Source organism: Dama dama, chromosome 13 (assembly GCF_033118175.1).
Source record: "Dama dama isolate Ldn47 chromosome 13, ASM3311817v1, whole genome shotgun sequence".
In the NCBI taxonomy this organism is placed as follows: domain Eukaryota; kingdom Metazoa; phylum Chordata; class Mammalia; order Artiodactyla; family Cervidae; genus Dama; species Dama dama.
In genome coordinates, this window is record NC_083693.1 from 74,769,731 (window position 1) to 74,797,330 (window position 27,600).

A 27,600-nucleotide genomic window follows, 5' to 3' on the forward strand; every position below is an offset into this window, starting at 1 on the left:
GTTACTTATATAAGTTAAAGGTGTACAATATAGTGATACACAGTTTTTAAAGTTTATACTTCCTTCATAGTTATTATAAAATGTTGGTTATATTCCTGTGTTGTAAAATAATCCTTGTAGCTTATTTCATACCTAATAGTTTGTACCTCTTACTTCGCTCCCCCATAATGCCCCTCCCCACTCCCTTCCCCCCATGGGTAACCACTAGTTTGTATCAGTGAGTCTGCTTCTGTTATATTCACAGTTTGTTGTATTTTTAAGAGTCCACATTTGAGTGATATACAATATTTATCTTTGACTTTTTTTACTTAGCATAATGCCCTCCAGGTCCATTCACGTTACTGTGATGGCAGAGTTTCATTCATTTTTATGGCTTGAGTAATATTTTATATATACACACATACCACATCGTTATCCATTCATCTGTTGATGGACATTTGGGTTGCCCCTATATCTTGACAGATGTAAATAATGCTGTTGTGAACATTGGAGTGCCTGTATCTGTTTGAATTAGTGTTTTGGGGTTTTTTTGAATACTCACCCAGTGATGGAATTATTTGTATATAGTTCTGTTTTTAGTTTTTGAGAAGCTCCGTAGTTTTCCATAATGGCTGTACCAATTTACATTCCCATCAATAGTGTGTGAAGGTTCTCTTTTCTCCACATGCCGACCAATATTGATCTTTGTGTTGTTTTTGATAGTAACCATTCTGACAGATGTGAGGTAATATTCATTGTGGTTTTGATTTGCATTTCCCTGATGATAAGTGATATTGAGCATCTTTTCATGTGCCTTTTGGCCGTCTGCATTTCCTCTTTGGGAAAATATCTATTCAGTTCCTCTGCCCATTTTTTAATTGAGTTGTGTTTTTTTGATGTTGTGTAATATGTGCTGTTCATATGTATTGAATATTAGTTCTTTATTGGTCATATCATCAGCAAATATTTTCTCCCATTCAGTAGGTTGCCTTTTCATTTCGTCAGTAGTTGCCTTTGCTGTGTAAAAGCTTTTAGGTTTAATTAGGTCCCATTTGTTTATTTTTGCTTTTGTTTCCTTTACTTTAGGAGAAGTTCCAAAAAATATTGCTGTGATTTATGTTAGAATGTTCTGCCTGTATTTTTCTCTAGGATGTTTATAGTATCCAGTCTTACATTTAGGTCTTTAATCCATTTTGAATTTATTTTTGTATATAGTGTTAGAGAATGTTCTAATTTCATTCTTGTACCTGTAGCTGTCCAGTTTTCCCAGCACTAATTATCAGAGAGACTGCCTTTTCTCTGTTGTGTATTCTTGCCTATAAGTGTGTGGGTTTCTTTTTGGGCCGATGCGATACTGCTTTAATTGGTGTAGCTTTGTAACATAGTCTGAAGTCAAGGATGCCTCCAACTCTCTTCTTTCTCAAGATTGCTTTGGCTATATGAGCTCTTTTGTATTTCTATGCAGGTTTTAAAATTATTTTTTCTATTCTTTGAAAAACACCATTGGTATTTTAATAAAGATTTCATTTGAATCTGTAGATTGCCTTGGTCAGTATGGACATTTTAACAATATTGATTCCTTAGAGCACTCCATCTGAAAGCAGCAGAATACACATTCTCTTCAAATATACATAGAACATTTTCCAGAATAGATCACATGCTGGGCAACAAAACAAGCCTTGGCAAATTCAGGAAAAGGTAAACCATATCAGATGTCTTTTCTGACTACAACACTGTGAGACTAGAAGTCAAGTATAAGAACAAAAAAACTACAAAAAACACAAAACACGTGGAGGCTGAACAACGTGGATCACTAAACCAGTGGGTCTCTGAAGAAATCAGGAAATAAAAAAAATACCTAGAGCCCTGACTGTTACTTACAATCCAGGGTCTGCATTCGGATCTGTGTGGTGAATCAGGTACAGGGTACAGACTTTTACAGCAGGATACAGGAAACAAGCTCTAATACAGACCCTTCACCTTGTGCACTTAAAATACTGAGAATTAAAATGCATGTGTATTGTTAGATTTCAAAAGTGATAATAAAAGTGAAGGAAAATATAGCTTCAATATTGCTGCTGCTTTAGAGGGAAAATTTCAATTTATTGCCTGACTTATTTTCACTTTGGGTAGGAGGTTTAGAGTAGATTTTGAATTAAGGATATTAGAATTTATTTTTAATTGTACCAGTGGTTCACTGTGCTATTTAGAAAAGTCACTGAAAAACCAAGTATGTTAGCACGTTATTGACTGGGGATGTACTAAATATGTCTTTTGTTGCCTGAAGGTTATTGACCGGAGACATATCAGTACGTTTTTAGAGAATGATAAGTTAGCATCACCGTGAGACGTTGTTAGAGCTTAAAATTATCAGGGGTTCACTATACAACTTAACGATTGTCGTTGTCATTCACATTTTGCTCTGTTAGGTTTTTTTTCAACCAAAGTATTTATTATAAACAGGAAATTTCCCAAAATGATGCATCATGATATTTTGAGTGTAGAAGAATTTTTCAGTGAGTTTTATGCAGATACTTTCTCTGATTTTCCGAGCAACATGTATACTAGTGTCTCAGAAGATGGTAGTTCTTCAGAACATAGTTATGATTCAGACAGTGTGAACGTTATACCAACAAAAAGAAAAACCTTAGTGATTGATTCTGATCCAGAAAGTGAAAATGAAACTCATGGTGCTGGAGAATGCTCCTTTGCTTCAGCAAAAGAGTACAGAAGATATTTCACAGAAATTAGAAGACTTAACAGGTGTGTCAGGTATAACTACTGAATGTAGTAACCTGCAGTGCTAGTGAAATAACAATTAATTTTTAGCCAACCAAAATAAAACTCACCAGCCATATGCATTAGTTTCTACAAAAATCCCCCGGTCAGTAATGAGTTAAAGGGGTCAGACTTGGAGCCCAGCCTGGAGAAAATCAATTTGCAAAAAAATTGAAAATAGGTTTTAAAAGTAGACCTTTGGGAAAGAATCCTGGCAATAACAGCCAGAATCACAGCTGCATGTTGCTTACTGTGTGCCAGGCACTGTTCCAAGATCTCTGCCTGTCAGATCCTTTATCCTGGGAGTACCAGAGGCCCAGGAGGTCCAGCCACCTTGGTTCAGTGAGTGAGTGAGTGGCAGAGGCCCAGGGGGGGCCAGGTAGTGTGCTCCGGAGGTCAGAGTCTTAATGACCATGAACGGTCTGCATCATTCATTGCCTGTTGTCATAGCAGCCCTGTGACATTATTTTTATCTGTAGTTTACAAATGAGCAGTTCAAGTAATGTCACATCCTTGTCAAGTTTTCGTCTGATTTTTCAGTTCTTGCCCATCTGGTAGATATAAAACTATGTCACTGTGGTTTTAATTTGTATCTCCATGATTACTGATGCGTATTACATCTTTCATATTTGTATTGGCTTTTGTTCTGTCAATTGCCTGTTGAAGTCTTTTGTTCAGTTTGTATTGAATTGTTTTTCTTAATCATTTTAGAGATTGTATATTCTGTATACTAACATGTGACATGTAGCTTCTTCTGTTTGATGGTATATGTTTTCATTCTCTGGATGTTGTCTTTTGATGAACAGGAGAGATTCTTAATTTTAGCATACCTGAATTTATCAATCTTTTCTTTTATGGTTTGTACCTTTTATGTCTTTAACAAATTCTTCCCTGCCTGGGGCCATAAAGATAGTTTTCTCTATTGTCTTTAAGTTTTATAATCTTTAATCTACCTTGAAGTTGTGCATATTGTGAAATAGGAATCTTAATTTCATGTTTTTTTCATGTGTTACATCTTACTGTCTAGGCTCTCCTTTTTCCACTGATCTGCAGTACAGTCTCCATTCATGCCTGTACACACACACACACATGCACACACACACACACACTTTGTTCTTCGAAGTGTTTTTTCTGGTTCATTGCACAATTGCTATTGTAAAGACAGTTATTTTACATTTATTTTCACATTTAAATTTTTTATTTTCAGTAGTAAAAGGGCAGATGATAAATAGAATCCCAAAATACGTGACAGGTAAAATCTGAGCTAAAATTAGAAGCACAAGAGTGACAAAGGAGGCTTCCTCTCTCAGTCTGTGTGTGGCATGTTAAGTAGAGGAAGAAAGATACAGGTCTTTATATAGAGCTCCTCCACTAGCCCATATTACAGACTTGCACATTTTTAATTTAAATTATTTGGCCACACCTTGTGGCATGCGGGATCATAGTTCCCTGACCAGAGATGGAACTTGTGCCCCATGCAGTGGAAGCAGAGAGCCTTAACCAATTGACCACCAGGGAAGTCCCACAAATTTGTGAATTTTTTTTTTAAAAGCATCCCTTTCTTAGGATACATTACTGCTATGTGCCAGGAAATTATTGTGATAACTATTCAAAACTATGACGACTGCAAGCAAAATGATTTCCTCAGGATTGGGCACTTGTGCAGCTAGCTATAAGCAGTGGTCCAGTTAATACAATTAATAAATCTAACTAAGAGATATTTCCAGGTTACATTTTCTGAACAAGCAGTAAAAACAGAAACAAAGAAAAAGTACCAATGTAAGGAACTTAAGGCACTCACAGAACTCATGGGGTCTAAGAGAAAATGCAAATCAAAATTGCACTGTATCTAGAAAGTTACACTGTGTATCAGAACATATAGAATACTGCTTTTGTTGTTCATGAAAATTTGAAACCTTATACTATTAACAAAAAATGACAGTACATTAAATATTTAGTAAGTTAGAAGAACGAACAGAATAAATCTCAGGAACTAAGAATAATGTAAGGAACTAATAATGGACTTCCCAGGTGGCACAGTGGTTGAGAATCCGCCTGCCAGTGCAGGAAAACACAGAGAGTCCTGAGTTTGATTCCTGGGTTGGGCTAATCCCCTGGAGAAGGGAATGGCAATCTGCTCCAGTATTCTTTTTTTTTTTTTGCCCCAGTATTCTTGCTTGGAAAATTCAATGGACATAGGAGCCTGGCAGTCTACAGTTCATGGGGTCGCAAAGAGTCAGACACGACTCAATACCTGGAGTTCACTGTGGCTCAGATCATGAAGTCCTTATTTCAAAATTCAGGCTTAAATTAAAGAAAGTAGGGGAAATCACTAGGCTATTCAGATATGACCTAAATCAAATCCCTTAAGATTATATAGTGGAGGTGACGAATAAATGCAAGGGATTAGATCTGGTAGCTAGAATGCCTGATCTTCATGGACGGAGGGTTGAAACATTGTATAGGAGGCGGTCACCAAAACCGTCCTGAAGAGAAAGAAATGCAAGAATGCAAAGTGATTGTGTGAGAAGGCCTTACAGATAGCTGAGAAAGGAAGAGAAGCGGAAGACATAGAAGAAAGGGAAAATATACCCAACTAGATGCAGAGTTCCAGAGAATAGCAAGGAGAGATAAGAAGGCCTTCTTCAGTGAAGAATGCAGAAGTAGAGGAAAAGAGTAGAATGGGAAAGACTAGAGATCTCTTCAAGGAAATTGGAGGGACTTCCTTGGTGGTCCAGGGGTTAAGAATCTGCCTTGCAATGCAGGGGATGTGGGTTCAGTCCCTGACTAGGGATTGAACTAAGATCCCATACGCCGTGGGGCAACTAAGTCCCTGGACCACAACTAGAGATCCCACATGCTGCAACTAAGACCCGCCACAGCCAAATAAGTAAAATATATAAAAGAAAAGAAAATTGGAGATATCAAGGAAACATTTCATGCAAGGATGGGCGCGATAAAGGACAGACGCGGTAAAGACCTAACAGAAGCAGAAGATACTAATAGGAGGTGGCAAGAATACACAGAAATACTACACCAAAAAAAGATCTTAATTACCCGGATAACCAGGACGGCTGTCAAAATGTATCAGAAACAGGGAAGAAAGCTGTAGTTCAATCTCACAGCATCTGTTCAAAAATTGGGAATTAACATATTGGCATATAGGCCATCCAGTTAAACATTAGTACATTTACCTTTGCTTGTTTCTCCCACTCACGAAATAGTAGTAAAGGAATTAAAAAGGAGTGTCAAAAATAGAGAAGACTAGCAGACAAAGAATTAAACCAGCTTTGTCAGATGGAAAACAGATGGGTGAATAGGTGCATGTGTGTGTGTCTACACATTATTGTATGTTTTTTTTCACGTAATAGATTTCGTATATCATAGTGAGCTGAAACCAAGTCCCCAGAGGAAGCAGCTAGGGGCAGGAATAGGTAGGCTGGTCCAGCAAGAATCATGCTGAACCATGCCACAGAATTCAGAAAGTTTAAGAATGAGTTCTGTTAGCTCCTTTCGTGGGTGGAGGTACAAGTAGAGCTGAAAACAGGATTGGCTGAAAATCTGTAATTGGACCTTATATCCACCTTAAGGCAGCCCGCCCTTCTCTCCCCCAGTAGAAATTGGGCAGCTTGTTTTCTGAAGAGGTTCCATCAAAGAGCATTAAACTTGGGGACCCCCATACTAAAAACAGGGGCCTGCTGAGTGATGAAAGTCTTTCTCCCATCTCCTTGCTTGCTTCCCAGAACTCTCTTGGCCCTTCATGTTGCATAAAAGGAGTTTGGAGGATTCTTCTCCAGGAGAATTGAGCTAAATTAAAATATAGCTAGAGACGTTTAATGTCTTTCAGTGAATCTGCTTAATCTCTGCCTGGTCATCCTCTGGTCCAGCTCTTATATAACATTCTGTCCAGTGTTTTGGTGCCTCTCTCAAATATGGGAGGATAGCCAAGAATCTCCAGATATTTGAGGATAACCTGAAACAAACGGGAATAAGAGAAAGAAACACTGGAAGAGGAAACTGAGCTACTTTAAAAACAAACACACACACTATAATTGGTGTTTTCAAAGAGTTTAAAAAGAGGGAGACAGTGCAACAACAACCATTATATTCATGAAAGAAGAACCTGGTGCATTGAAGAAGGACTGTTGGGGAGAGGATAGTTCATGGTATTGGAAAGAAATTCAGTAAAGGGGTTAGAAAATAAAGCCAACAAAAGCTCTCAGTTCGTAGAGATGAAAATTAAGATACCATGTAAAACTGAAGTGCCTATCTAGGAGGTCTAGCTTCTGATGAAGAGAAGTTGTAAGAATAACTGGGGATAGGAGGGAAGATTATCAAAGACTAACGTGATTTCCCAGAACTGTAGACCTGAATTTCCAGATTGAAAGGCTTAGTGCCAATGCAGTAACGGACAAAGATCTACAAGATATCTGGACTGAATGCTAATGTACCAGAGGCTGAATCTGTGGTACATTAAAACATAAATACATCAAAATTAAAGAGAAGAAAGGGGGAGGGGGGAAGGTCATAAAGAATTATCACTGTAAACTGGAAGAAAATGGATCAAAGCCTTTAAAATTCTGAGAGAACTGAATATTCATGTGTAAAAGAATGAAACTGGACCCCTGCCTTACACCACTCACAAAAATTAACTCAAAATGGATTAAGGATTTAAGTGGAAGATCTGAAAACAAAGTTCATGGAAGAAAGCACAGGGGGAAAACTCCTTGACATTATTCTTAGTATTGATTTTTTTTTTTTTTTTTTTTTTTTTTTAGTATTGATTTTTTTTATATGACACTAAAAGCACAGGCACAAAAAGTGGGTCTACAAAACTTCTGCTCAGACAAAAAAAAAAGCAATCAACAAAATGAAAATGCAGCCTGCAAAATGGAAGAAAAGGAACTTTTACAACCCAATAGCAAATAAAACCCTAAAGAATCCAATTTAAAAAACAACAAAGGATCTGAATAGAAATTTTTCCAAAGAAGACATTCAAATAACCAACAAGTACATGAAAAGGTGTTTAACATCACTAACCATCGGGGGAATGCAAATTGAAACCACAGTGAGATATCACCTCACACCTGTTAAAATGGTTATCAAAAAAGACTAGATAAATCTGACAAGAGTGCAAAGAAATGGGAAATGTGTACTGTTGGTCGGAATCTGAACAACTACTATGGAAAACAGTGTGGAGTTTTCTCAAAAAATTAAAACTAGATGTATCATACAACTCAGCAATCAGTTTCTGAATGTATATCCATAGGAAATACAGTTACTATCTCGGAGAGGTTTCTGATCTTCCATGTTTGTTGCAGTGCTGCTCTCAATAGCCAAGTCAGGGCGACAGCCTAAATGTTCATTGACAGATGAATGGATAAAAAAAGCGTGAGGGGTATATTGTTATTCTATATTTCATAATTGTATATATTATATATATTATGTAATAATGGGAATATTATTCAGCTGTAAAAATGGAAATCCTGCCCTTTGTGACAACATGGATGGGCCTTAAGTGCATTATGCTGAGTTATCAGACAAAGACAAACACTTGTTGTTCAGCCACTCAGTTGTATCCAACTCTTTGTGACCCCATGGACTGCACCAGGCCAGGCTTTCCTGTCCTTCACCATGTCCTGGAGTTTGCGCAAACTCATGTCTATTGGGCTGGTTATGCCATCCAACCATCTCATTCTCTCTTGTTTTCTTTTCCTCCTGCTTTCGATCTTTCCCAGCATCACGGTCTCTTCTAATGAGTTGGCCCTTTGCATCAGGTGGCCAAAGTATTGGAGCTATGATATCAATTATGTGGAATCTTAAAAAAAGAAAAAAAAACCTGAACTCATATAAAAAGAATTCATAGTGGTTACCAGGGGGTGGGGGGTTGAGGGAAATGGGGAGTGGTTGGTCAGAGGGTACAGACTTCCAGTTGTAAGATGGGTAAGTTCCAAGTTTCTAATGTATAGCATGGGGACTGTGGTTAACAAGTATTAGGTACTTGAAAGTTGCTTTGAGAATGGATCTTAATTAAATATTCTCACCATAACAACAACAAAAAAAATGGTAATCATGTGAGGTGAAGGATATGTTAACTAACCTTATTGTGGTAACTATTTCACAGTATCTGCTTGTATCAAATCATCACATTGTACTCCTTAGACTTAAACACAATGTATATTATATGTCAAGTATATGTCTTTAAAAAGGGGTGTGGCACTTGCAGAGAAAACTTGACCGTTACCAACTTTTTGCTAACAAAAAGTTACCAGAGAAAACTTTAGAATTCTTTAACCAGCCAAGTGTCAATCAAATGTGAAGGTAGAATCAGAACATTCTGGGCCATGCAAGGTCCAGAATTGAATTTGAATTTAGACATCTGCTTACTCTTCCTCAGGAATATTGGTGGGGCTAGCAAGGGAGAATACTAATAAGTGGGAAAGCCTAGGATCCAGAACAGGAAATCCAACACAGCTGGTCTTGAGATCAGAACAGGGGCCTCCAGATTATTAATATCTTCAGAGAGGAAAAAAGAATACTTGACTATTTGAAAGTATCTGAGAGGAGATATACAGTTCTGTTACAGAGCCTAAGGATGGACCAGTAAAGTGAGACCTATATAGAAAACCTAAGTGAACAAAATAACCAAAACAATTATTAGCTCAAAGGAAATCAAAACATTTTTGATAAATAAAAAAGAATAGAAATGCATTCCTAGTGTGGCTGTAAAGAATATTTATAATGCAAACTGAATAATTTAGCCAAATATTATGGTGACTGATCAGAGGAAGGAGGGAAGGGACGTGGGGGGGGAGGGGCAGGATGTAAGAGCAGTCTTCATTGCTAATATTACCAGGTCAATAGCTAATCAAGGGGGAGGAGCTAAGAAATCAGACTAGCAGCACTTCTGCTCCAAAGTAAGGCAGCTCAGATACCTGGGGTAGAGGGCTCCTTGTTGTGAGCAAGGGTTGAGGGTGGAGAGAGATACTACATTACACAGTTTGACTTTCAAAGCTGCATATACGTACTACTTTTATCAATAAAAATGAAACTATTTAGCCAAAACTATAATAGAACCTCATGAAGACATTGGAGAGGGAAGGCATAATAAGTCTGTTTGGAAGGGCTTTAGGAAAGCTAAATCCACAGTGGGAAATCAAGGAAGCCATATAATCTGGCATTTTAGAAATATGTAGGTGAACAATAGATGACATAGCTAAAGAAGCTAAAAGGATTGCTTATGAAAAGCCAGCAGAGAAAGAGTCAGGATGAATTTATATAAGTACCCAACATTGTCTGCTATGGCAGACAAAGTTCCTATTTCCTTACTACATAAAAAGTCTTGCAAATTAAGGAGAAACAGGAGTATATAACCTGATAGAAAATAGTCAAAAGATATACTCAGGCAATTAATAGGATAGATGGTGAGTGTTCAAGTAAAAATGTTCAACATCCACATCCGAAAAGAACACATCTGTGTCTTTCACATCAGATTTGCAAAAAGCTGATAGTTCATATTGTTGGCAAGATTGCGGAGAATCAGGAACTCTCTTATTGGCAATAATGTGAATTAATATATTTTTAGAGAATAATATAGTACTGACAAAATTTTAAAAGCATGTATGCCCTTTGGCTTCCATTCAGTTTCTAGGAATCTGCTCTGCCAATATAGTTTCAAAAATGTATGAGGATGTATATATACAAGGATGCTCACTTGTTCAGTAGCCAAAAGTTAGCAATAAACCTACGTGATATCAGTAAAATACTGGTTAATTACATGCAGTACATCTACACATGGGCTTCGCTTCCCTGGTGACTCAGTGGTAAAGAATCCGCCTGCCAAGCAGGAGACTCTGGTTTGATCCCTGGGGTGGGAAGATTCCCCTGGAGAAATAAATGGCAACCCACTCCAGTGTTCTTGCCTGAGAAATCCCATGGACAGAGAAGCCTGGTAGGCAGTAGTCCATGGGGTCACAAAAGACAGAGCGACTGAACAGCAGCAACACCCACACGTTTATCTCCCCCATCTGTCGGCAGCTCTTCTGGGTAGGAGACAGGTCACCGCTTTTGCCTAGAGTCAGACAAGCAGGTTTCAGTGATGCTTTCAGTCACCTTCTCTCCTCTGTTGGCTTCCCTGTCCTGTTGTTTATTTCCATGTTAGGGTGGCCCTGAGAGGGATTGAACTGTCTTGAAGCTCCTCAGGTTTTGCCTTACTGTGCTGGCTCTCATGTTTGCTGGTGTGTGTTTTTTTTTCTTTTTTTGCTGGTTTTAAAAGACATTCCCTGGAAAACTTGCTTGCCTTCCACCCTCCAGCAGCTTTGGCCCACACCATGAAAACAATAGTAAACTCTCTTGTTAACAGTCCTCAGAATACAGCGACTTTCAGCTACCTTTTCTTTTTCAGAAAAAAAACCCTTTTATCCAAAAAAAAAAAAAAAACAAAAAAATACACACTTTATTTTCAACCTTTTTCTTAAAATTAATTGGAGAAGAGGAGATAGATAGTTAGATATTTAGATCTAATTTAGATAAATAGATAATTAGATAGATAATTCAGTTGTGCTTCAGAGTTCACAGGATAGATAAAAGTATAAGAGTCAAAGTCTTTACCCGTCCAGATGCCTGCCCAGAGACAGCCAGTGGCATTGGTTTCTTTGGTCCTTACAGAAATACCCTGTTTATAGAGAGGTGAAGACATGTATATTTTTTTCTTTTTCATACCAGTGCCTTTTCTTGACAGTTCCTTCTCCATGAACTCTGGCGTTTGCCAGGCTCTCTCCCTCAGTGTTGTCTGAGGGTCTTTGATTTGTTCTTTTGCTCAGCAGAGGTTCTGTGATCAGTGTGGGGAGTGAGACAGACGGACATGCTGAGGAGAAGTGGGTGATCGTCCTTCCCTCCTTCCTTCATAAAGTACCCCAGAGATGTTCCAGGGTCAGGGAGGCTGGTTTTAAATCGAGGTTTGTGACCCCACTTGTCAGTCTGAGGGAGGCATTGGATTCCGGTGTTTGGGTGTCATTCTGTCACTCCAGCTGCATTTTCTGTGTCTGTATTGTGATCCCCATCTTTTTTTCACTCTGAAATGCTTGTTCGTTGATGTTTCTGTCTTTCCATTTTTCAGTTAGACAGTTGTCATTTCCTTCCAAGGATACTATCCCTATGCTGATAATTCTGCAGAATAGCCCAGATTTCTTCCTGAGCTTCAAACCAAAATACCAGCTACTGAACTTGGTTTTCACTATCGTCACTTAATTGCCTTTCACGTGGTGTGTCCTAAATCAGACTCAGCCTGCTGCCCTTCCTCACTGCAGCTTGAGTCTTCTCTGTCTCACAGTGGCATCCAAATTCACAAACATGGGTGTCAGCTTCAGCTCTGCCTCCCTCTCCCTTACCCACTGAGTGTTTCTTATTTATAACCTTGGGTTTAACAGTACGGCTCTTTCCTAGTAAAGAAGAGGTTGGTGATTGTATGCCTGTTCATTATTTCTAACACATAAGTTTTCATCCAGTCAGTTGCCCAGCTGACAGGCTCTCAGCCTTTGGCCTGTCTCATACCTGTATATCCAGAGAAGCCAGTTGGGTCACTTTTGCCATGACGACTTATGTCCCAGTTTGATGACTGTGACAATACCTCACCCCATGCCCTCTCTGATATGCTCATTTTATCCTTTTAATTTTATTTATTTTTGGCTATGCTGGGTCTTTGTTGCTGCATGGGCTTCTCGTGGCGGTGGCTTCTCTTGTTGCACAGCGCAGGCTGTAGGTGCCCGGGCTTCAGGAGTTGCAGAGCTCCTGGGCTCCAGAGCACAGCTCAGTCGTTGTGACACACATGTTTGGTTGCTCTCTGGCATGTGGGATCTTCCTGGATGAGGGATCAAACCCATGTCTCCTGCGTTGGCAGGCAAATTCCTCACCACTGAACCCCCAGTAAAGACACTGCTCGTTTTATTTTTAGGTCAATTGATAAAATTGTTTTTTCCCAAGGATAGTTTCTCTATGTCCTCAGTCCTGGCTTTGGGGACATTTGTTTTTTCTGTGGTACTGTAGGCTTAGTGTCTCTTCAGTATTCTCATCACCAGGATCCAGGTCTTTGCCTTCAGAAATGTTTGTTCTCCTCCTATCTGCCAGTTCCTAAAGGACATAAAAATGGGAAGATGTGTAGAGCAGGGGTCCCCAAACTCTTGAGATCTAGTGCCTGATGATCTAAGGTGGAGCTGATGTAATAATAATAGAAATAAAGTGCATGATAAGTGTAATGTGCTTGAATCATCCTGAAACAACCACCCCAATGTCCATGGAAAACTTGTCTTCCACAAAACTGGCCTCTGGTGCCAAAAAGGTTGGTGACGGCTAGTGTAGAAGATGGAGATTAATGAAGAGAGGAGAATTCTTTCACTTTACACATTTCTGTGTTATTTCATTTTATTTTTTACAACTAGCATCTGCATAAGGTTGAAAAGGAATGTAGAGAAGTAAGGTAGTAGAAATCAGTGAACTTCTTATTTAAATGTCCTTTTATAGTAGCAAAACTTTAAAGACCTAGTGAGGTCTTTCCTTAATGTTCATGTTTTCAGCAAATTATTTCTACCCAAATTTATCTTCAGTCATCAGGTTCACAATGAGATCTCTGGCATGTTAATCACATACGCAAATTGTCAACTTTAAAAAAAATTCTGTGCAGTACCCACCTGTTACTCTGGAGTTTTCTGTATTGCCAACTTGTAATGTACTATTGTTTTACTTGTACATTTCAAAGGTGGCTGTTTGGAATCATGAAATGAGTTAGGACTTTGGAGTCAGACAACTCAGACTCTGAGCTCTGGCATGTGTTAGCTGGGAAAACTTGGACTGGTTTCTTAACTTTCTCAGTCCTCCTTTCCTGTGCATTGGAGATGATCATAGTCACCTGACAGAGTTGTGAAAATTCAGTTAGATAGGATCACAGCTGTGGAGCATCTAGCGCTGAACTTCAGACACAGGTGACACTCGACAGCTATCAGCTTCATGCCTCCTCTCTCCACCCCCTTTGATTAAGTTGGTATAGAGTTGATTCTAGTTTCTGCTTGATACGTAATTCTGACAGAGGTAAATACATAAAGTTATTTGGTGATACCCTGACACTGTCCAACTGGGAGACCTTTGGCTACTCTATCTGCCTACGGAAAGAAACTTGTGCTTTTCATCCCTATGTCTGGTCCCACTCACCTATCCTGTGTGTTTTTACAACACATCCCTTGGTGTGGCCTCTGCTGTGTGTAACTCATTTCAGTCGCTCAGTTGTATCCGACTCTTTGCAACCCCAGGGACGGCAGCACACCAGTCCTCCCTGTCCATCACCATCTCCCGGAGCCTGCTCAAACTCATGTCCATTGAGTCGGTGATGCCATCCAACCATCTCATCCTCTGTCGTCCCCTTCTCATCCTGCCTTCAGTCTTTCCCAGCATCAGGGTCTTTTCCAGTGAGTCAGTTCTTCACATCAGGTGTCTAAGTACTAGAGCTTCCGTTTCAGCATCAGTCCTTCCAATGAACATTCAGGATTGATTTCCTTTAGGACTGACTGGTTGGCTCTCCTTGCAGTCCGAGGGACACTCAAAAGTCTTCTCCAACACCACAGTTCAAAAGCATCAATTCTTTGGCGCTCAGCTTTCTGAGCATGACTACAGGAAAAACCATAGCTTTGACTAGACGGATCTTTGTTGGCAAAGTAATGTGTCTGCTTTTTAATATGCTGTCTAGGTTGGTCATACCTTTTCTTCCAGGGAGCAAGCATCTTTTAATTGCATGGCTGCAGTCACCATCTGCAGTGATTTTTGAAGCCCCAAAAAGATAAAGCCCATCACTGTTGGCTTTGTTTCCCCATCTGTTTGCCATGAAGTTATGGGACTGGATGCCATGATCTTAGTTGTTTGAATGTTGAGTTTTAAACCAACTTTTCCACTCTTCTTTCTCACCTTCATCAGGAGGCTCTTTAGTTCCTCTTCACTTTCTGCCATAAGGGTGGTATCATATGCCTATCTGAGGTTATTGATATTTTTCCCGGCAATCTTGACTCCAGCTTGTGTTTTATCCAGCCCAGCATTTCGCATGATGTACTCTGCATGTAAGTTAAATAAGCAGGATGGCAACATACAGCCTTGACTCCTTTCCCAATTTGGAACCAGTCTGTTGTTCCATGTCCGGTTCTAACTGTTGCTTCTTGACCTGCGTACAGATTTGGTTTTCAAACTTCAGTGTTTCCTCTAGTGTATTACCTACTACTGCTCTCTAAAAATTACTCTAAAACTTAGCAACTTAGAACCTGTGTTATCTCAGTTTCGTTGAGTTATCTGTTTGAGGGTAACTTAGTTGGATGATTCTGACTCAGATGCTTTCAAGATATTTTGGGGAAGAGCCACAGCTGCAGGCACCCAAAGGTTTGATTGGGGCTGGTGCATCAGCTTCTAGAAGGCCCTATCACCTGGCTTTTGTCTAGGGCCTGCTGTTCCTCACCAGCCGCAGGTGTGAGTCCTCATTTCCTTGCTGTCTGGGCCTGTCCATTAAGTACTTAATGTCCTTACGGCATGCATGTCAGTGATCTGAGAGAGCAAGGAGGGAGTCCCAGTGCCTTTACAGCTTAGTCTCTGAAGTCCCCTCCCTATCGCTCTGCTTTCCTCTCTTCATGAAAAGCAAGTCACTAAGTGCAGTCCACACTGAAAGGGAGGAATATTAAGTTCTACCTTTTGAGAAGAGGATTGTCAAAGTATTTGTGGACCTGTTTTAAAAGCACCTCACCAGGGGTGCTGGTTGATATGTAAAATTCTTAAAGCTCATTTCAGATCTAGTGATAGGTAGAACCCAGGAACCTACAGTTTGCACAGATATCCTAATGTTCTGATGCTGGTGGCTTAAAGTCCACACTTGGAAACCCACTGCTCTGCCAGATGGAGCACCTGGTCTTCTTGAAATAGTCTTCATTGGTTGCACCTCCCTGTCTTGCTCAGATCACCAGCCCATTTTAAACTGCATAAATCCAGTTACCTCCGTGGTGCCTATCGCCGCAGGCAGAAGTCAGCTCTCTGTCCCTTGGGTCCCTGCAGGACTCCGTCTTTCTCCTGCTCTGGTTCTGATGCTGTAGTGCTGTGCTGCTAGTAGGATGTAAGTTGTTTTTATTTGGCCTCCTTTGCCAGCAGAACCGTGACAACCCTGTCATAGGCATTCTGCTACTCAGGATCTAAAAGCAGCGTGGTCATTAGAATGCTAGAGACTGGCTCAAACCACACTTCTTGGTAGTCAGTACTTTCTTGCAGGCATTTATCAAACAAATGAGTTCCTGTTGTGTGCCAGGCTGGGTTTCAAGGTTCCACTGGTGACGGGAGGCAGACACACTCCCTGTAGATGAGGCGGCAAAAATGAACTGATAAACACAATGTATTATCACAACGTGAAAGACATTCTGGGAAAGAAGCGCTGTGATGTAAAACAACGGAGACCTACTTAGGTAAGATTTTCAGAGAATCTACCTGAGACTTGAAGGATGAAAAGGAGAAAAAATTGTAAGGAAAGAAAGAGTTAGTATGTTCTGGGGGGAAATCAGAGTGCCTGGAGTTGAGGCTGAAAGTGTAAGCAGTCTGCGGTGGCCATGGTCAGGGTTTCATTCTAAACACAGTGTCCTGAGCTGAGTTAGTATGATAGCCAGCTTGTCACTCTTGTAATTTAACAGTTGTAGAAATAACTGGGAGGTTCAAATTATAGGTACAAGTCCAGCTATGATGAATTGGGAAAACAAGATTCCTCTGTTTGCTTAGCACAGGTAAATGAAGAAAAAGCCCAAGCCTTTAGTGGATGATCCAGTATTCTAGGTGGTGGTGGTTTAGTCACTTCAGCCGTGTCCAATTCTTTGCAACCCTATGGACTGTATAGCCTGCCAGGCTCCTGTGTCCATGGGATTTCCCAGGCAAGAATACTGCAGTGGGTTGTCATTTCCTTCTCCAGGGGAATCTTCCCAACCCAGGGATCGGACCTACGTCTCTTGTGTCTCCTATTTGGCAGGCAGATTCTTTACCACTGCACTACCTGGGAAGCCCAGTATTGTAGACAGAAAGGCTATTCATCTTGATTCCAAAAAGCTCTGAGCTGTTTGTGGGTCAGATACCATGCCTCCATGCCTGTTAGTTGCTGATTTCATTTCTAGTTTAGACCTGGGGGACAAAGACAAGTACAGGGAAGGTCCCTGCTACCTCATCCCATAGGCAGCTGCTTCTCGTTTCCCAGACTGCTCTCCAGCCTCGCCTCCTGCAGGCTGTGATACCCCGGGTGCTAGGAGACTGGTTCTGACCACGTTCCCCGTAGAGAGATAGGAGAGCCTTGGAAGACCTTTCCTCTCTTTTTCTGGTTTCCACTGGTTTGCAGGAGGGTGTCTAAGATGGCCTCTAAAATTCTATTATTATTTTATGAGGTCTCATATTAGCCCATACCATGATGCTGTGACCCGCCTCTGAATTCACAGCATGTTTGTACAGCAACAGTTTAATACTCTGCCTTATTCTGTGTGATGGCTAGGCAGTTAAATAAAGCCACTTGAAGTGGTTTTATTTAAAGCTTTATAGAATTACTTGGAATTATCAATCTAACACTCAAGATGCAGTTCATTGGGACTATACAAGTTTTTGTTTGCAGAATTAGAATTCCTCGATAGATACTGAATCGGACTAAGTCTAGTAACAAACTACTCCTGCTTAAATCTGATTTCTGTGTTCAAGATAGCAAAATATAATTCAAAGTATAATTCACAATAGCAAAATCTCCTCCTCCGGGAACTCTGCTTTTTCATACGATAAAATTGACGCATTAGTATTGGAGCATTAAAATTGACGCATTTAGTATTAGAGAACAAAACTATGTCATAATTACTCTGGATTTCCATGTCTTAGATGTGGACTACTAAACATTATCAGTGAATCAGTTATCTAAGAGAAAAATTTAATTTACATTGCCACTGTGGAATATAATGTTTAATAACCTGTGTTGGGGGGATTGTGTGTGTGTTTGTTTTTTAGCTCTTCAGAGAAGTGAGAATAATGAAGATTTTAAATCATCCAAACATAGGTACTTTCTGCTTTCTTAAATACTTTTGGGTCTAAATGCATTCTTGAAACTTTTTCATAAAGCTAAACATATATTCCAGAAGTGACAGGAGATTTCTTCCCTTCTCCCATTCCAGGTACACTTTTAGAATATGTGTGTGTGTGTGTGTGTGTAGTTGATCATTTCTGTTAACTTTTTGAAATTGCTCAAGATAGGTTAAAAGATTAGATATTAAACATTCAAATGTAAAGCTTTAATTTAGTAGAAACATCTGTAATCAGATTGTAATTTTCTAAATTTTAATATATCAAAATGTCATAATTGTACCTAAATTTTAGATAGAGGGAATTACAGTAAGCTAAAGTTTTCAAAGGTGTTTTTTGCTCTAGCTGTATTCCTAAGAAAATAATGGTGTATTGAAACATATTTTTAAAAATAAAGGGAATTTCCTGTCAGTCCAGTGGTTAGGACTCCGTGCTTCCAGTGCAGGGGGCACAGGTTTGATCCCAGGTCAGAGAACTAAGATCCCACATGCTGCTCAGGGCGGCCATGAAAAAAAGATACAGGGCACTTGCTATCTAATAGAGTTTTTTGGCATGAATTGTTTCACACTGTACAGACCTGCTTTATGTGTCCTCTGTGCTTTATGCAGTGAGGTGTGTCTAAAGATGAGGGTGGGTCATGGTCCTGCCCTCATCGTAGTTGTAGGAACAAGATGAAAGCTGACCCTGTGTACACACCTCAGTGAAAATTTTTGATTCCATGCATAATGCAGATCTTTTAAAATAATACAACTGTTTTCTTATATAGTAATAGGTCCTACAATCTAAAAACATTTGAGTGAAATAGCTCATAACCAATTGTATCAGCTTACTATCAAAATCAGTTCTAGGAAGTGGAGTGTGATAACTTTGGTGTTAGGGATATCTTATGAAGACTTCTTGAAGCACAAGAATAGAAAAATAAAAGGGAACCACAGGATGGAAAAAATGTACACCCTATATCATCTAATCTGAGCCACCATCATTTAAAAGGCATTATTGTGTTCAGGTACTGTTAAGAAAATGCTACCAAGCCATTATCCCCTTATCAGTGATGTTAATTAAAATGTGAAAAAATACATATCTTAGAATCAGTGAACTGTGACATGGTTGGAGAAAATAACAAGGGATATAATAGTGAAAAGAAAGCCTTTATATTTTATTTCAGCTGTATGAGGTTAGCTAACCAACTCTAGATTTCAAATTTCAACTTCCCACCACAAATACACTGCCAAGAACCAGCTCACTTAAACCTATTTGTTTTGTTTTTTCTTAAGTGGTACCCTGATTAAAGTTCTCTATACTTACTACTAAATGACATATCTTTGAAAATACAAATTTCTAAAATTTAAATTCTCATTGGATTAAAATAGTTTTCCTAGAAGAGCCAATATTTGCATTGGAATTTTACATTTTAATTTATCTTTGGCTTACCAGGTCTTAGCTTCCCAACCAGGGATCAAACCCAGGCCCCGTGCAGTGAAAGCACAGAGTCCTAACCCCTGGACTGCCAGGGAATTCCCCCTGCATTGGAATTACAGAATTTATTAATATGTTGATGGTTTACCAGCATATGTCTTAAATTTATTTAAATAATTTTTCTTAACAACCTGAACATACGCCATCTTAGAAATGTTGTGATAGTTTTAATTCACCAGTTTGACAAACATATCAAATACTGTGCAAGCTATTGATCTGATTTAATACTCTGTATTAAAGCATCAGAAAATAACCCACAATAGAAGAGATTAGCATTCTCCCTCACTGCTCTCCTTTTTGCTGAATTTAATTGTAACATATGTATTAACAAATTAGATACAGGAGATAGTGATTTGATAGTTTTAGGAATTAGCTTCAGTTTTATTTAAAAATTACATATTTTTGATTGATTTGTTATGGTTTTATGAGTTAGCAGCAGTAGAAATATTATTTTTATCTGTAATAAGAGACTGCTATAGCAGTCACACTGACCCATTGAAAATAATTAAAAAGTTATTTTCAGTGTAATCGGTTCTATTTTTCGGTCTCTGGCTTTAGAATAGAAACAAAGGAATCTTAGGAATTCCCTGGTGGTTAGGACGCTGCAAGCTCACTGACAGGGCCCAGGGTGGATCCCCAGTCAGATCCCTGGTGAGAGAACTAAGATTCTGCATGCTGCATGGCTCAGACAAACAAAAATAAAAAATAAAAAGTACATCGTTAAAAAAGAAGGGAATCTTTTTCTCTGAGAATTGTGATAAATTTCTTAAGCAACAGAAGTCTCAAGTGGAATTCTGTGTATCCTTAAAGCCACAACGACAGGTGCGTTGAACATATAGGAGTAGGGTGGGCACAGACACACCACAGGGGCATGAAATGAGAGCAGGAAACCGCTGAGTGCGTCCCGAAGTCACAGTGTTGGAGAACCCAGAAATTACGTTGATTTTCATGGGGTTCCATGTTTTCATGAAATCTTTTCTGCTGTTGTAATATAAAGTTTCCTAAAATCATTTTTTTAAGAGGGCCATATTTTAATAGGGAAAAAGTTAACTTTTTGTAGTTAGTTTATATGTATATGGTATGTACATACAGACATTTGTTTCTTTTTCTCCTGTATCTTCTCTCCTCTCGTAGTGAAGTTATTCGAAGTCATTGAAACGGACAAAACACTCTACCTAATCATGGAGTATGCAAGTGGAGGTAAGGTATTTATAAATTGTTTTTCTTCCGTCCCTCCCTTTTAGAAGAATATGCACCCGCACTGCCCATGTGGATAATTGATAGAGTTTCATTTAACCTTCAGAATCATCATACACTAGGATGAGAATCAGAAAGGCTGATTGCTAGCAGTTCAGTGGGTTACTGTTAAGCATTTCATTGTTCCCATCATTAATTGACTGTATGCAGATAGTTGGATTTTTTTAATGGTGTAACGTAGTTTACCATTTTAACCACTTCAAGTGTACTGTGGCGTTAAGTACATTCACATTGTTAACCAATACCATCATCCATCTCCAGAACTTTTTCATTTTCCCAAAATGAAACTGTCCCCATTAAACAATAATTCCCCATCCTCCCTCCTTGCAGCCCCTGACAGCCACCATTCTGCTGTCTGTATGAATTTGACTACTCTAGGGACCTCATATGAGTGGAATGATATAGTATTTGTCTTTTTTGTGACTTCCTATGTCACTTACAATGTCCTTAAGGTTTATCCATGTTATAGCATGTGTCAAAATTTCCTTCCCTATTAAAGCAGAGTAATATTCCATTGTTTATAGCACATTTTTTTATTCCAGTACTTGAATTTTCAAAAGCATCAATGTATTAGCCTATTTGAAATAAATGTGTACTGCATGCTGGATGGATTTCTTTATCAGATTTTTACGTCAGTGGTGCCTTTTGTTTCCGAAGGCCAGAAATGGTGGTCACAGTGTATACGATTGGATTTCCTTCAAGATTAAAGACTAGTAATTATTTGCCTCTAAGGATATATAAATGTAGAAATTTTTATGAAATGAATGTATATAGCTGTTCTCTTTTGCAGAGATTCCTATTTTACGGTCATGGCTAGGCTCTGCTAGGTTTTGGACCACGCGTGAATGTTGTGGAGGCAGAAGCTTTGTTGCTTGTCTTTGTCTTTTCCCTGCCTCTAACAGTGCCTGGCACAGAGCAGACTCTGAGCAAATAAGAATTGAGTTGAATGAGTGAAACTTTAAACTACTGGAGACACGTTCTGTTTAACTCCACAGTATAGATTTAATTGTTTTTGATTATAGTAGAGTTTTATTTTGTTTAACAAGCCCTTTGGTCCAGAATGTAAAACCTGAGACAGAAAGTTGAATCACAGCCTCATTGTGATGTGTTGACCACTAAATAAAAGATTGTAAATCTGTTGTGGGCAGAGCAGGCACACCCCTGACACCACTTTTTCATACTCCTAATTCATTATTTGGAGAAGGAAATGGCAACCCACTCCAGTGTTCTTGCCTAGAGAATCCTGTGAACAGAGGAGCCTGGTGGGCTGCTGTCCATAGGGTTGCACAGAGTCGGACACGACTGCAGCGACTTAGCGTGCATGTATCCCTGGAGAAGGAAGTGGCAGCCCACTCCAGTGTTCTTGCCTGGAGAATCCCAGGGACAGCGGAGCCTGGGGGCTTGTCATCTGTGGGGTCCCGCAGAGTTGGACACGCCTGAAGCGACTTAGCAGCAGCAGCAATTCATTGTTAATTGTGTGCTTCGTATTTTAAATGTGTGGGTTGAGATTTTAGTTGGGATTTTCACAGTTGAGTAGTAGGAAGAGCTGAAGGTTAATTGTAGAACCATAAATCTGTATGGAGTTCCAGTGCTTTCTACTCATCTTCTAGTTCGTAATCTTCTCCTTTGTGGAGCCTCTACAGTGTACAAGTGCTTTTTTTGATCTCCTTTGACTTTCACAATGGGTCCATGATGTGGCCAGGCAGTGAGTGAGGAGATGGAGGCTAGGAAATATCCCCATGGTCATGTTGCCAGGCCTGGAGCCCCAGCCTCCCAGTACCACATAGCCTCTCCTGATTGGTCAGTCAGTCATGGCTTCCTGTTTCATCTGTTTTAGGTCACAGGGTCATAGCAGTTGCTCTGTATTGGAGAAGTGTCCATCCCGAAAGGATGGGCTCTGGAAAAGACAAACGTGGAGTCAGTCTGGCCAGTGCCCCTCACTGGCAGTGTGACGTTATAAGTTGCATGTCTCTGAGCTACTCAGTGGGCATGGCCGCACAGTCCTCCTCCGAGGGCTCAGTGGCACTGCCTAACATTACAACAGCACTGATCAGCGGTGGTTTATTGGCTTGGCCCATATGTTTAAATCAGCTCAACAAAGCACCTTCTGTCTCCAAGGCAGCGGTTTATTGTTGATACGTTTGCCAATTTGAACAACAAAAGTTTCATTAAATTGGCTACCTACTCCTGCTACTGCTAAGTCACTTTAGTCGTGTCCAACTTTGTGCGACCCCATCCCTGGGATTCTCCAGGCAAGAACACTGGAGTGGGTTGCCATTTCCTTCTCCAATGCAGAAAAGTGAAAACGAAGTCGCTCAGTCATGTCCGACTCTTCGAGACCCCATGGACTGCAGCCTACCAGGCTCCTCCGTCCATGGGATTTTCCAGGCAAGAGTACTGGAGTGGGTTGCCATTGCCTTCTCCGACCCAGCCTCTTATTTTTCAGTTTTATAGAATCATAGAATTTTACAATTGGAAAGAATCTCAGAAAGTCATCCAGGGCAACTGCCTAGTTTTTACAGATGAACCTCTGAAAAGTTGGTGCCCATGGTTTCATCACTGGTTATAGTGACGGGACCTGAACCAAGGGCTTTCTGAACTCTCTTGACATGGGTGGGGAGAACCACTGTTTGCTGTTTTTTCTACTAGTAAATGATATCATGCAGAGATGTTTAATTTAGTTGCTTTCCCTGGTTGCTAATGCATTTTTAATGAGGGGGGTTGGAAATCTGGGTTGTATGCCTGGTTTATAACAGTGATTGTGAGTATGACTTTATGGCTCCAAAATCTCTTAACAGGTTTATATTGCATTGGAATTCTAAAATATTTTAAAATTAAAAAATATATATTTTAAAATTACATTGACATTATCTGTGTGACTGTACAACTACTGGGTTTAATCCATAAGGTTTTTTTTTAAGTCAAAACTGTACCATGTGGTATGCACACATCTTTGTTTTTTCATTTTTTAACCACTTGTTTTGACATATTTTTTTACTCTGCAGATAGAATGGCATTCTTGGAGAAAATACTGACATTCAATTTTATAATTCACCATAGTTAAATGTATTGTGTAGTGTAAATTAACAATATGTAATTCCTTTTAAAAGATGATGCAGTCGGTAATAACTTGAAAATATTTACGCTAATTTATTAAAATTTATTCAGAGTTAGGGCTGAAAGTTCAAAAGTCAGAGGTACCAATGTGCAGTTCAGAATAACCTTTTCCTCAGAAACACTTAAGTTCTGAAACTAAGCTTTTAAGTGTCAGAGTGTTTTAGCTGCCTGTTGACGACAGCATGCCCTCCCCTACAGCAGTCAGCACAGCGCTTACGCGTGTACGTGCGCACACACAAATGCGCGCACACCCTGTTTCTTTCCCCTGATCTTTCTCCACAGTATGTTTTATCATCTGATACACTGTATATTCATTTATTTGCTTATTATCTGTCTACCCCCTCCTGGAATGTAAACTCCTTGAGGAGAAGGACTTTGCTCTGTTCACTTGTGTGTTTCCCCAGAGCCAAGAACAGTTCTCAGCAGTTAGTATACTCTCAGTAATTATTTGTTGCATGAATGAATTTAGGAAATGCTTTTTTGTCATAATCCTATAGTGAAAACACCTTCTTTGAACACACATAATATTTCCATTTTAACTTTCAATTTTCATTTCCAAGTTTTTACTAAACCATACTGGAAACAAAACCTTTAAAGTAAAAGTATCATAATAGAAATATATGAGAATTTAATGTTAAGGCTTTTCTATAACTTAAAAGATTTTATCAATAAACTTGTCCTATAGTTAAGACTGGGTTAGTTCAGATTCCGCATATTTCTGTTTATCTTCATAACTATATTTTTAAAATTAAAATTACAGCATTGCTAAAAGTGAAGCATCTTTAATTCATGGGAAAGTTAATGCTCAGAAATAGGACTTCTGCTTACTTTTATTTTTCTCAATTATAGGTGAAGTGTTTGACTATTTGGTTGCACATGGAAGAATGAAGGAAAAAGAAGCAAGAGCTAAATTTAGACAGGTATGGATTGTTGCACGTTTAGTTTATTGATTAAATAACATTATCTGGCTAAAACCCTGAAGCACACAAGTGTTTGCCTCTATAAATGTCATAAGGCCTGTTGGATGGAGCAGAAGTTAGCCATTCAGTTCAATGCAACAAAATTTATTAATTTAAGTGCTTTCATGCCTAAAGCACTGTGCTAAGGCTATGAGTTCTATTTCTAGCTTTGTAATTGGAATTATAGTCCCACTCTTAATCTTAGTTTTTTGACAGTTGATCCTTAAAAAATGAGTCTTTGAGCACTTGTGATTGCATTAATTAAAACGGTTTTCAATTTTTAGCAAAAAGTGTTACAATCTAAAAATTCATTATTGGTTTTGTCTTACATAAGCCAAAACCAAACAGAACGTAACCTGTGAATTAACGACTTATCTTCTTGCTTTGTCTCTGCCCATTGCCTTAAAGAGACTGATTTTAATACATAGGTTTTGAGCATAAATGTGATTTAAGTCTCTATTAAAGTAACTATTGATTGATCCTTATCTGCTAATATTGGATGAAGTCCTTTACCTCCATTAACGTAAATCTTGCAGCAGCCTTGTGAGTAAAGATCATCGCAAGTAAGTGAAGTCGCTCAGTCGTGTCCAACTCTTTGCAGCCCCATGGACTGTGGCCCACCAGGCTCCTCTGTCCATGGGATTCTCCTGGCAAGAATACTGGAGTGGGTTGCCATTTCCTTCTCCAGTGGATCTTCCCGACCCAGGGACTCACCCGGGTCTCCTGCATTGCAGGCAGATGATTTAACCTCTGAGCCACCAGGGAAGCCCAAAAGATCATTGTGCTAATTTGTTAAAGATAAGGAAACTGAGGCACAGAAAAATTACACAGTTTGCCCAAAATTTGATGCCTGGCAAATAGCAGACCTTCCATTGGTTCAGAGTCAGGACGTGTGATTCCAAACTAAAATTCTTAACAGTTATGGTGTGGTCTGTCTTAGAGTAGGTAGGCATCAGCAAACTCTTTCTGTAAAGTGCCAGATAGTAAATTTTAGGCTTTGTAGGCCATACAGTCTTTCACAACTATTTAATTCTGCTGTTGTAGCGTAGAAGCAGCTTAGACAACATCTGGATGAATACACTAATATGATTGTATTCCCAACAATACTTTTTTGGCAAAAACGAGTGGTGGGCCATATTCAGCCTAGAGGCCATAATTGCCCACCTCAGATTCAGATAAAAGGAAGGAGCAGGTACTTTATTACTTTTAAACTAACTATCCTCCCATAGTTTGAAGTTCTGTATGTAAATAGCAGTATAGCCTCATTTCTTTTAGAAACTTAAATTTGTTTTATTCACCTGTAAGGTTGTTAAAGTGGAAGTATAGGTAGGAGTCTTTAAGGGTTTCACAATATTTATAAAAGCAGGTTTAACTGATTTTCAAGATTTTGATTTGCTTAGTCTAGTGTTGACAGTTAAGGACTTATAAATAAGTGTCTTAACTTTTGCTGTTGCTTAAATTTACTTTTAAAATCTTAAGACATCCTAATGGTACTTTGAATTAAAACCTGTTACATATCAGACTTTGACCATCATTTAACTTTTCTGATCCTCAGTTTTTCTAGCTATAAAAAGAGGAAGTTTTACTTGATTAATTCTGAAGTCCTTTCCAATTTTGATATCACTTTATTCTGTGGTCTATGGAAGGGAGCTCAAATTTCTCTTTGTTACAAAACAAGTCTGTTTGGCCCTTTCCATATCTATACTTTTAATTTTTATAAATTAGCCACCTGAAAATCAAGATTTTTTTGCCTCATAAAACTGGAATTCCTTCCCACTCAGATGAGTGTGACTTGGAAGTGTTTATGTGAGTGTGATTTATTGACTGTGAGGAAAGGGCTCCTGCCAGCCCTCATGTCAGATGTGAGCCTGGACCTTCTCCAGGGAAGCAGTGTGGTGCTTAGATCTCTGGCTCCTCTCTTCTTCCTTCTCTACCCATCTCCCAGGTAGGATCTGACTTGTGAAGGGGACTTGGACATATCACTTTTTAACTTTTTTGACCATGCTGGGTCTTCATTGCTTTGCTTGGGCTTTCTTTCTCTAGTCGTGGTGAGCGGGGCTGCTCTTCCTCGTGGTGCTCGGGCTGCTGTTACGCAGAGCACAGGCTGCAGGCTTGCCGGCTCAGTAGTTGTGGCGCAGGAGCTTAGTTGCTCCACAGCACGTGGGATTTTCCCGGGCCAGTGATCGAACCTGTGTCTTCTGTGTTGGCAGGCAGATTCCCACCCACTGTGCCAGGGAAGTCCTGTCACACAACTTTTTATCTTAAAAATTTCCAGCACAAATTATGAAGCAGGTAGTTGAGGAATCTATTAGTTGGTCTGGGACAGATAGTTTATGTGCTTTTACAGTTAATGACTTGATTTACAGTGCTTATAATTAATGTAATCTTTTCTCCTTGCCATGGTGTTTCCGTAAGTTCGCTGATGTAAACCTGGAAAGGTCAGGCATGATATTGGTTCCTCCACTTTTCTGTTTCTAATTGCCATACTTTCCAAAAGGTTTTTTTGTTGTTGTTGTTTTATTGGAGAATCCAGAAACTTAAGTCCTCATTACTTTGACTAAATAGAAGATTTTCCTGTTTACAGTGGAGACAAAGGTATGCCACACACACAGAGTACACTATGCTTCGTCTGCTTTCTGTCAGAAAGAGGCCCTTCTTTCCATATTCATCAGCAGGTGGTCTTTCCTCCTCCCGCCTCCTTCACCACACTCATCCTAGTCACTGTTTATGCTGTTTTAGTTTCATGGTTTAGCTCTTATTCTTCTCAAAGAAGAATAGATTGCTGGCTCCACTTCTTTCCTCGCCCTTCCTTGGTGGGTTGCTTGTGTTGCTACCTCTACTTTTTCATGTGTGACTAGAAGTGAATTAGGCTTGCATTCTTATTTTAACCTGGGACTCAACCTGGGTTCTCAGCCTTCCATAGAAATAA

General features: G+C 39.4%; 1 protein-coding gene across 7 annotated transcripts in view; it reads left to right on the plus strand.

The window, feature by feature from the left end:
- MARK3 (microtubule affinity regulating kinase 3) overlaps window positions 1-27,600 on the plus strand; it is a 103,393-nt gene that overhangs the window by 45,868 nt on the left and 29,925 nt on the right. For all 7 annotated transcript variants that reach the window (XM_061159501.1, XM_061159498.1, XM_061159495.1 and 4 more), the window contains exons 4-6: window positions 17,791-17,839; window positions 20,473-20,538; window positions 24,562-24,632. In XM_061159501.1, the coding sequence (XP_061015484.1) occupies window positions 17,791-17,839; window positions 20,473-20,538; window positions 24,562-24,632 (186 nt within the window). The remainder of the gene's footprint in view (window positions 1-17,790; window positions 17,840-20,472; window positions 20,539-24,561; window positions 24,633-27,600) is intronic.